The sequence below is a fragment of the Durio zibethinus genome, chromosome 25 (genome assembly GCF_047325235.1).
Source record: "Durio zibethinus cultivar Kanyao isolate XHJ-2024 chromosome 25, ASM4732523v1, whole genome shotgun sequence".
In the NCBI taxonomy this organism is placed as follows: domain Eukaryota; kingdom Viridiplantae; phylum Streptophyta; class Magnoliopsida; order Malvales; family Malvaceae; genus Durio; species Durio zibethinus.
The window spans coordinates 13,966,272-13,977,617 of NC_143186.1; the positions used below are offsets into that span (position 1 = coordinate 13,966,272).

Below are 11,346 nucleotides of genomic sequence, written 5' to 3' on the forward strand. Positions count from 1 at the left end.
ATTCCAATTTTGCATTGACATCATATCTTGGATAGTGTTGTTAACTCTATTTCTTGGAAAATAATACTTTTGGATATATATAATATGGGTAAAAATATTTCAGATTTAGTTTAGACTTAATTTTTTTCAATCGATTTTAAAAGTATATTTCAAATATTAAATATTATCCACAAAGCTCAAACTCTCATCGACAAAGAAATTAATGTGGACAAAGAAATTTTGCTTATCGTCAGATCAAAGGACTTACTTATGTTAAATTGGTCTCGCTTGTTAATTACCTGAAAACGTACCCATTTACTTTTATTAAAATTAATGTGGATGGTGCTATTTCTTTTAATCCAGGTGATTTGGGTATAGGAGGTATTGCACAAGATTTAGATGGTTATTGGGTATTTGGATTTGTTAGAAAAATTGGATATGGTTCAGTGCTTAAGGCTGAATTTAATGCAATTCAGATGAGATTAAATTAGTTTGGGAGAAAAGTTTGAGTTGTTGTTGTGTCAGATTCTCTATTGACAATTAAAAAGATGATGGGTTCCATTCATGTGAAAGATCCTCTTTACCATATTATCTAACAGTATCAACAGTTTATCAACAGAAGTTGGTAGTCTAGAGTTCAACATATTTTTAGATCTAGAGAAGCAAACTTTTTTATTTTTTATTTTTTTTGAGATATCCGGTGTTTAGTAGTTATCTTGGGTTTCGATCAATCTGAAATCGAATTAGATAAAATCTCATTAAAAAAAAAATTCTTTCAAATTTATTTTTTTTATTCATAAAATTTGAAATCGAAATCTTACTTAAAAAAATTATATCTTTATCATTCAGATCAAGATTGTATTAAATGACCCTCTAGTAAATTTAGTTAATTTAATAAATGAAAATATATTAAGAGTTGCAAGGCCTAGAGTCTTAAGATCGCAAGTGATTTTACCACTCTTTATGCACCCAAAAAAAAGAAATTAATTTCTTCTCCACAATTGAATTAACTTTTGTGAGTTTTTTTTTTTTTTAAATATTTTTATACTTACATTAATTTATTTTTTTGGTTGATTTAAAAGTGCACATTTAAAACAACCGATGAACGTCGGTGGGAGAAATTAAGGTGAGAGGATTTATAGCAAAACTATTATTGTAATTTATTTATTTTAAAATAAGTTATTCTTTTCTTTTACAAGTTTGTATTGCATGTTACATCACATGCTTGACTTTAATTGTTTCTAAATTTTATTTAGCGACGACTACGAGGTAGTAATGTTGTACACAATCTATGAATGACTAATTAATAGCTCATGCAGTCGGTCCAATGTATGAAGGGAAAAACTTAGGCACTATTTTTTAAATCAAGGTTATCTATTATTTATATATGCTTATTCGTTGATTGAAAAGGGTTGCTATTAACTTTTTTTTATTATGTTTTTGGATTTCTAGACTCATTATATTTCGAATAAAAATTTTCTTTCATTTCACAGTTGTATAATTTGTTAATAAAGTATTAAAATTTTATTTTAATAATTAAAATTTAAATTTTTACTGCTTTAATTAAAAAAAAGTTTGCCTTCACTTTTCCAAAGGTGAAAAAAATTGATTCCACGTCAAAGAGAGAGGAAATGAAAGATAAGGATTTTGCTTTTGTTTTTGTTTTTGTTTTTTCTTTTTATAATTGAAACTGTCAAAATCTTTATTACTAAAATTAAAAATATAATATTCTATCGACGTGTCACAAAATTATTGACTTTGCTGCTTTAATCATTGGTTAAAAACTTTAAAATCCCATATGATTGTTTTTTAGGAAAAAAATCCTATGTGGGATTTGATCTTATTGGAAATGTTCATTGCCCATCAAATTATTTTGGCTTTTCTTGACCGAAAAGTCAAAGCCATTCATGCTTTTTTATTTTTGGTCTTAATTACATCGTTTGAACGTGTGAAAACCGATCCTTAATCCTTGGACGGTTTGTCTACCTTCAGTACTGTCGCTCAGTTAAAACTCTTTGACTGCTATTTTGGCTATAATTAAGTTTATCTTATTCTTTTACTTTCACAGCATCAATGTCTTACTAATATTCTATCTTAATTATTATGATATTACCCTTTACCCACTTTAATTTAATTCAAATAGTAAGACCAATGGAATAAAGTCGAATTTGTATAAAAATATTAAATTCGATCCAAATTTATTTTTTCTTTCTTTACAAAAAAGAAGAGACTCGAATTTTATTTTTTAAATAAAGAATCGCATATTAGTATTTATTAAGCTAAATGTTCTGAAGTTGAAACTCCTTTTTTGAATATAAAGAAAATAAAATCTTTGGATTCTTACATCTTTTTCTCTAATCTTTATCATGATTCATGATTAAAATGAACCTTAGATGTTTCAAGAACTTGGTAGATTTGATTTTCCTATAGAATCTAAAGGGGATATTAATTGGTTGACATGAGGCTTTCACTTTGAGTATTAATTTGACTAATTAAGGGCAATAATCATTTTGCTGGATAGTCTTTGGTTCATGGTTCTCATAAATTATTATTCGTTTAAGTCAATGTTTTCAAAATTGAATTATATGTGATAGGCATAATCATGATAAATAACTAGTCAAACACCATTTTTTTCTTGTCTTTGCAGTTTGTGATGCTTCCCTTACTCTTTTATAGTTTTGGGTTTAATTAATTTAGAAAAAAAATATTAGAGGAAGTAACCTTTAACTATGTGATTCTTCTATGGTTTCAAAAAAAAAAAAAAAAAAACTATGTGATTCTTTTATAATTTTGCTTGGGAATAATGTTAACTTGTTTGCATCATCAAAACCTGCAGATAACTTGATATGTCCCTTTGATTCTTTCCAAAACTCTGGCTCTCATAGATTTGTGAAGTATACTACTACAAATCTCACAAACCCATTCGCACAATTCCTTCATCATTGTTCTCAAAATATGTGTATTCTTCAACACATTATTTTTTGCACTCCAAATCTAAAAAGACAAGTTTTAAGACAATTTCTGCAATTTGACATTATTTTGGTGCCAAAGTGGTTACCAAGAATAATATTTAAAGCTAGGCAAAAAAACATATCATGTTAGAAGAGAGGCAATTTTGTATTCATCATCTTTAGAAATTATTATATAAAGATGTCTTATTTATATATGATACCATAATTGTATTATATTTCTAAATATTGTTCTAATTACAGTAATATATTTTCTAATATTATGTGTGACTTCATAATTACAGAATATTAGGATCGAATTCATTTCTGACACTTTATCTTACAATTCATGTAACATATAGGTATTAACTATTAATCGATCTTGTTGCCTCTTTGGATGCCAAAATGTTGAATCAAGCTTTGCAAATGAAAACCTCTAATCTGACTTTGCCCACAGATTAAGACTTCCATTAAAATCCAAGGAGTAGTATGATTTTTATGGTTTAGTGTTATTGTTTTGAAATTTCCAATGATCAGACCTGCCATGTGAAGGACATGAAGAAATGCAGCTGCAAAACTGGGAATGTCTTGGACTTAGCAACCTAACAGAGATGTGTAAGAGTAAGGACACATTAAAATTTTGAGGATTAGATTGCAGACCCAATAATCATGGGGTCAGGAACCAGCATGTTAGGAACACATGAGAGAAAAAAATAAAAAAAAAAAGAACAAAAAAAGGGTATTGAAATTTGGAGAAGGGGGAAGGGGAGATGAATTTTCCTCACATGGTTTTTGCCTGTTCAAAATTTTGTCTTCAATATCTAAGTTCAATCCATCGCTGATAAATATCTTGTTTTCCTTGTTATTATAAAAGTTATCGCGAAATCTTGGAGTGATTTTGTTGCAATCACATAATAAATCTGAATTCAATTGATATTTTATGATTGTGATTAAGTGGAGTCAAAATTCTGTGATAAGGGAACCAATACCTGTATTATTGTCATCACTGCATTACATTGATTCAGGCGTTTAGAATGTTCAACTTTGTAATGCAAGAAAATTGAGTCATTGCAAAAGGAGTAGAAAAGATTGTAGCAGAAACTGGCAAATACAGTGCAAAAAGGGAGGTTTCAGTGCTGCTGCTGAGGCAATGAATCATGAATTGATGACCCAAAATTTTGGTGGATAAGGGGGGAATTTGTCATGGAGCTAGCTGCAAGCTTGCACGTGATTGCCATATGGTAATGGAAGAGAAACCATGATTTAGCGTTGGACTATGCCAGTACTGTGGAAATTGGAATCCTTTTCTCAAGCTTTTTCCTATCTTCTGTCTTTTTTTCCATAGTTATTTCCTTTTCTCATCTTCGATCCTTATCTCTCAGAACATGAATTCTAACAGCCGTTTCCCCCGCAATCTCTTATCCTTATATCGTTCTGTGATTTCTGTCTTTGCCCTTTGTTTTTTTTTTTAATCTCTTGGAAATGAAAAAAAAAAAAAAGGGTCCAAGTTTGAAGAGTGGTTGTCACAGTTGCAATTTTCCAAACAATTATGGTTTCCCTGCTGAAAGAGGAAAAAATGGCTATAAATTGTCAAACCCCATGGGGAAAAAGAGTACTGTCACTTGAATCATTGATGTGCCAACTATACAAATTAAAAATGAAAATTTCATGTTTCACTTTAGTAGTTATTGTTTGCATTGGTTCATATTTCTGTTTATAATCCAGTTAATAATTTGTCTAAAACATATGATTAATTATAATTTATTTGCCATATTTTACCTTAATTATCTTACCAATCTCACAACTCCTTAATTATTTTACCAATCTCTCAACTAGTTATGCATAAGAAAAATGAGTATAGGTGCATTCAAGATTTTATTTTTGAAATATTTTATATAAAAATAAAATTTTATTTAAAATGAAAGAAAATTCCTTTTCTTACAAATCAGATTAATCCAAAATGATGACTCTAATCTATACTACTCCTAGAGTTCTCATAATATCTCAAAAAAATTCAAAAATAATGAGGAATTTAATTTAACAGTTAATGATTTTCTCACATTTTCTCACATTTTCTCAAGAATGTAAACCTCATTACCTCAACAACATCAAAGATTTAAAAATATAACAAGTCAAAGAATGTCTTGGTTTAAGAAATGGCCTCAAATATACACATGGAAAAGAGTACGAAGAGGGGGAAAAATCATGGATGTCAGAGACCATATTTAAGAATGAAGGGTGATGGATTGCAATGTCTCACAAAGAAAGCAAGACACCACCCTTTAAGGATTTCATGTCTCATTGGAAAACATGCCACAAAAATATTAGTAGCTAGCATTGGTCCCACTTGTACTATAGGGTTCCATAAATCATAGCCCTCTATAAGAAAATAAGATTCATTCATTCGTGCATCTATAAATTCAAAGGTAAAATACAAAACCCCCCTTTGAAATTTTCGTCAAAATATATTTATCTCGCAATAATTTGAAAAATAGTAGTTTTAACAAGCTTTTCTTGGCCTATCCATCAGCTCACCTATGATTCTATTTTACGTCATTAATTTTTAATAAACGTATTTTCTATCAAATATGTCGTAATAATATATGATAACCTAAGTTAAAAAATTAATATGATTTTATGGGAGAGTGTTTTTTGTTGACCTAAAAAAACCAAAGTAGAACGTTAGTTTAAGGGATGGTAGTACCCATATTTTGTGGGGTAGGTAAGGGAAGGGGGAGGGGGTGTCCATATATGGAAACTGTCCGAAAACAACATGCAGATAAAACATACAAAGGTGAATGAATATGAACGAATGTCTGATGATCTAAGGCTTCAATGTCTGCTAAGAAAGTGCTCATTGGATTCCTCCTAGGGAGAGAGAAAGAGAAAGTGGGAAGTGATGGGGTTAATAAATAGGAAAGGAATGGATGAGGAGCTTCCTTCATGGCTAGGCTGGTTTGTTTTGTCCTCTGCCTAATTTTGTTGTTATTGATTGGATTTCTGTTACTTCTAATTTCTTCTTATAGTTGTCTCGAGCTGGGATCCTCCCAAGAAAGGTTGGATCTTTTTGAAGTAAAATATTATATTTTTAAGTCAGTCTAAAGCTGAAAAATATAATGGCAAATCAATGCTCAATGTTATCCATCTATTCTATCTCTCTCCTTTTTTTTTTTTTGTAAATATGCAACATTTTTATTTTAAATTAACGAGGGATTTGAGAAGGTGGAGGGGCACGTGATACCCATTTTGTATGCTAGATTAGAAACAATTTTATTATGGTTTGTACTTTTCTTTGTGATTTTTCAATTTTCAATAATTTCTTGCATTTTTTTCTTTTTCCTTTATATTCTTGAGAAGATATGCATTCACACTTGTATTCATGCGTACATATGAAAATAATCATGGTTTATTATACTTAATCCATCATAGACTTCATATATAAATTTTGATTAACTCTCCTATCATTTCTTGAGATTACTTAATTAACTTAATTAGTAGTTTGATTAGTTATGATTTAGTCTTATTAAAGAGAGAACAAAGTATTTAGACTTTTTTTTTTTTGTTTTAAAATTAGTACTTGTTCACATGTGCTTGTTAAAAAAGATTACTAATAGTAATTTCATAATGTGGCCATAAGCTAACACTTTTTCTTTTTTACTTTGTTATGAAAAATATATAAAAAAGGGTTTTGGCTTTGAAATGTATATTTTCTATAATATTTTTTTTCTTTTTTCAATTAAATAAAAAATTTTGCGTGTAATAAGGCATCTGAATTCGGTTTCAATACATAAAAACTATGATCAAGTCCGAAATTTAATCGAATTTATTCTTGTACTTAAAAAATAACATATAATAGATTTATGATTTAAATTCTAACATCTATAATATTTTTTTTATTTCTAAATTATAACCTTTTTTCTAAAAATAAGAAACCATGGTCAGTTATACAATAAATTGTTCTGTTGTCAAGTCTGAGCCCCATAAATTGTCAACTGTAATGAAATTCTCATTTTACCATAAACTAAGACTTACTGTTGAAAAGAAATAGAATTAGAATTGTCAAAATATTTGGAATTTTTTGGCCCATGTTTCTTAAATGACATTTATTTCCCACTTTTCCAGATGGACAAAAGGGGCATCTCCATGGGCCACATGCATGTTCACTTGCACATGATTGGTTGAAAAAAAGATTTAAAGCATTAGGAAATATGGGCCACAATCATTGTTTTCTTAGGTGGCCCAATCAAATTAACAATGATTTTCTTGGCCCATACGACCAATTAATTCTCTTGATTAGCACTCCTTATCCCACCATCGGTATATATGATTTCCTTATCACTTTGATATCATCTTCTATTTGTTGGAAAAAAGAGAAAAAAAACTTCACTTCAACTACACTCTTTTACATTTTTAATTTAGGTTTAAAGCCAATCAATGTTAGTGAAATCCAATCTTTTTGGATCAAAAAACCCTAAAAGAAACAGACAAAAACATAGATAAAGAGAAAAAACAGTTTTATTTTTTCCTGTGTTCTGGGAGGATTTAAGATTTTATAATGGAAAAATATGGGGAACTCTTGTCTGGATAAGCTCTACCAAAATTTTGGCGTACTCTAAGCAAATACCAAATGTAATTTTTTTTTTAAAGATGAGATTAGTGATCCAATCTAAGTGAGACAATCTGATAGAAATATATAGTAGTATTGATTTCAAAAGTTGGGAGATGTCTTGAGTGGGGCCGTGAGATGGTGGATACCATTGAAGCAGTACAATTAGCTAGGCTTGCTCTTCTGGCATGTCCAACCACATTGCATAGACAAATATATATATATATATATATATATATATATATATATATATATATATTGCGGGGGCAGTGGGAAACACTCAATAGATAGGCAGAAACATGGGCAACCATAACATGAAATTAAATGGTTTTTTTGAAACCAAATTCATTGATGGGATTTGCTGTCTATTTTTTTTTTTCAAAAGGGCAACAAGCGTTTTCCTATTAGACAATTTGTGTTAATTCTTGGGTTATGTCTTTGTCCTCTTTGCTAATTAATCCAAAGGAAAGCTATGGTTTTGGGTTTGATTTTGAACCATATGCAGGGAACAGAAGGTGCAAAAAGTAGCATCCTTCACATGTCAATCGCTGCTCAAATTATTGGTGGGTTGGATAAGCTTAAAAGCACATGGAAACACACTGCAACAAAAAAAAAAAAAAACCTTTGAAGAAAAATTTGTATGATCAAAAAACATGTCTCGTTTCTGATGATGGGTCTATTGTTGCATAATCACACGTTAAAAGTCTTTGGCATAAGTAACATCTCAATGTGGTTATGATATGTGGTTTGACTTAAGTTTGATAAAAACATTATCATATGATCTGTCATGAAACACTTCCTCCAAAAGATCTGCTGCTACTGCTTCACAGTGATATCATCCTGCAAGCCAAAATATACCAACCCTTTGTGCCTGTTCTATACATCAATATTGATAGGATTACTCAAGAAAAGGTTCTAAATACTCATCCGAATACTTGATTCGTATTAAAAAAAAAGTTGGAAAGGAAATTCCATAACACTGGTGTAAGTAATTCAAAATAAATAATTAGATACATTACAAATATAAACACAATCTTGTTTTGACCAATCACGTATATAAATATACATTTAAAAGTGACAAAATACACTATATAGTTCGCTCTTATCAATAAATATAAAAAAAATATTTTTACTATTAAAACATGAACAATATTTTCTTTTAACAACTTGCTTTTTTCTTCAATACTTTTCACTTTATTAGAATGTAAAAAAAAAAAAAACAATAAAAATAAAGAAAATAATGTGGTTAAAACTTGCTAATTGTAGGATAAATATAATAGTTAGAAGTACATTATCTCACCATAATCCTAAATTATATGCAAAGATGGAATATATAAATTGAAAATTCTAGGCATTTAAGATGCCAACATAAGGCTTGGTTACTGAACCAATGTACAATGTTCCATTAAACTCATTAACTTCACTAATTGAGTCCAACGTAACTCCACCATATCCATCCAGTTGTTTCATAACATTTCCTTCTTGATCATATTTGATCCCAATAGGATCAGGGGCATCATTTTGAATGCTCCATAACCTTCCAGCGTTAAGAGCTACCCAAAATTCTCCATTTTCATTCCTTTTTATATTATCAGGAACTCTGGGTAGCTGGGCAAACACTTCTGGCACATAACTATTTGCATCAGCATCAAGCTTGAACTTCAAAATTCTCCTTTTAATGGATTCTGCCAGTAGAAGGAAGGAACCGTTTTTGCTTAGTGCAATCCCATTAGGAAACATGAGTCCCTTGTGTAGTACATACACTTTTCTAGTGAAAAGATCGTACTTAAGCAATCTTCCACTTCTATCATTGGTTGATCTTATTAAAAAATCAGCGAACCTACATAATCATAAAAATTATTAGTTTCTTTTTTATTTAATTATTTGAAATAAATTATAATAAACTCTTATATAAATTTTAATGTTTTATCCAAACAATTTATTTCAACAAGTGTGATCAATACGAATTGATATAATAATATCAATACACATCTTATTTACAAATCTATAATAAAAAATTTTCAAAATAAATAAAAGTGAGTAATCTGAGTACTATTGTTTCAATAAAGACAAGAAAGATTGTTTGTTTCATTTGTTTCCTTTTTCTAGCCGGTTTGGATATTTGGGAATAAATCCATAAATCGCAAATTAGAACATAAAATGGTATGTGAGGATATAAGTGCACTACTCCAAAGATCTGATTTTCCCAGATTAGTATTATCGAAAAAAAAGTTTTCCTAGGCTTTGATTTTGTCTGTGTGTCTCCCTCATTATGAATAATAATGTAAGTAAAGCCCTCCATACAGCAAATTCCTACTTGGTGAATTTCCATCCAATGTGATAGTAAAAACCTATAAAATTTTAATTTCTTGTAATGTAAAGAACTTCAGCCTAGTCCTTGCAAAAATAGAATCTAGCTATAAAATATTTATTGTAATTAAACCCCCCATATAGCTATATAATATAACCTAAAAAAATAGACCCATGTAATTGGCTCACTAGTCCTCTCTTTTTTTTCATTTTAATTCTTTTTTTGTAAAATTTTCATCAATATAATTTATAAGAAAATTGAGGGAGGGAAATTGATAAATAAGGGAGAATATGAGAGAAAGAAAACAAGAGGTACCTCCTTTGAAAGATAAGGCTACTGTCTGTAAAATAGACAACTCCGGTATTGGTATCAATGTCTAAACCATTTGTAAATCTAAATGGGATTCCTTCGGCTGAAGTAGCAAGTGTTTGAGCCACGCCACCATTGGGTCCGACCACTAGGAGACCGAAGTAAGCATCTGCAATGTAGAGATCACATGTTTCTTTGCTGAATTTCAGACCCAATGGCCTTCCACATATTGGTTCGAGGCTGGGATTTGCTGAACCATCGCACAGCTTCCTCTTCCTAATATCCAACGAAGAAACCAACAACTAATCAATCGGTATTTGGTTATTATATTCTCTACATTTCATCGAAAGGTTGTGATGAAGAAATTGATCAATATTTTAGCAGATGGAAAGAAAAAAAAAATCACAGATTAACAACTAAAGAAATTTACTATATATACCTTATTGGTGAAGGTATGGCAAACTCTTTCCAACCAAGACTTTGTCTTTGCCATTTGAGTATTCTACCATCAGATACACCAACATATGGCCCTTCTCCTTTGCAATCAAAAGCGATGCTTTCGGGTCCTGTAACATGGGTGAGATTGATTTGGTGGTAATGCTTTGGAATAACATCACCCTCATCATTAGGAAGCTGTTGCTGGGATTGTTTGATGTTTAGAGCGAGGAAAAACACAAGGAACAAAAGCTTGAATGAATGAGATTTCTTCATGGTTGAATTGGTAACAAAGCTAGACATGGAGATATAAGAATCAACTTGTAAGGAAACTTATAATATGAAATAAAGGTGACAAAACAGTACTTGAAAGTGAAGGAGGATGTGAACATTGGATATATATTTATAGTAGTAACTGCTTGAGAAGTAATAAAATCCAATTTCAACCCAAATCAAATTACTAGTTATAGTGGGAATTCGCTTAGACATAGAATTATTATTCAAGACCATTAAAATATCATAAAAAATTGCATATACAAAAGCAAAAGGAAAGAAATTAAAATAAATGAAGGTGTTTTTTTTTTTTTTTAAACTAAGATCCCTTTTCCTATTTGGGCAAGTAATAGTAACTTATATAAGTATAAGATGTTTAATTTATTTAGTGGTATTTGTTTTATTAGAGAAACAAACTTAGTTTGACTTGAACTATAAGTTTAAGCTTTAATTCTTCTATTCTCTTCCAACCATTGTGTTGCTTT

At 29.9% G+C, this 11,346-nt stretch overlaps 1 protein-coding gene across 1 annotated transcript; it reads right to left on the bottom strand.

The window, feature by feature from the left end:
* Positions 1–8,768: 8,768 nt before the first annotated feature.
* On the bottom strand, positions 8,769–11,346 carry LOC111276540 (protein STRICTOSIDINE SYNTHASE-LIKE 10-like). Its single transcript, XM_022862288.2, has 3 exons — positions 10,593–11,346; positions 10,160–10,429; positions 8,769–9,373 (listed from the first exon to the last, which is right to left on the bottom strand). The coding sequence occupies exons 1-3, from the start codon at positions 10,889–10,891 to the stop codon at positions 8,881–8,883; spliced, it is 1,062 nt and encodes a 353-aa protein (XP_022718023.1). The 5' UTR covers positions 10,892–11,346; the 3' UTR covers positions 8,769–8,880.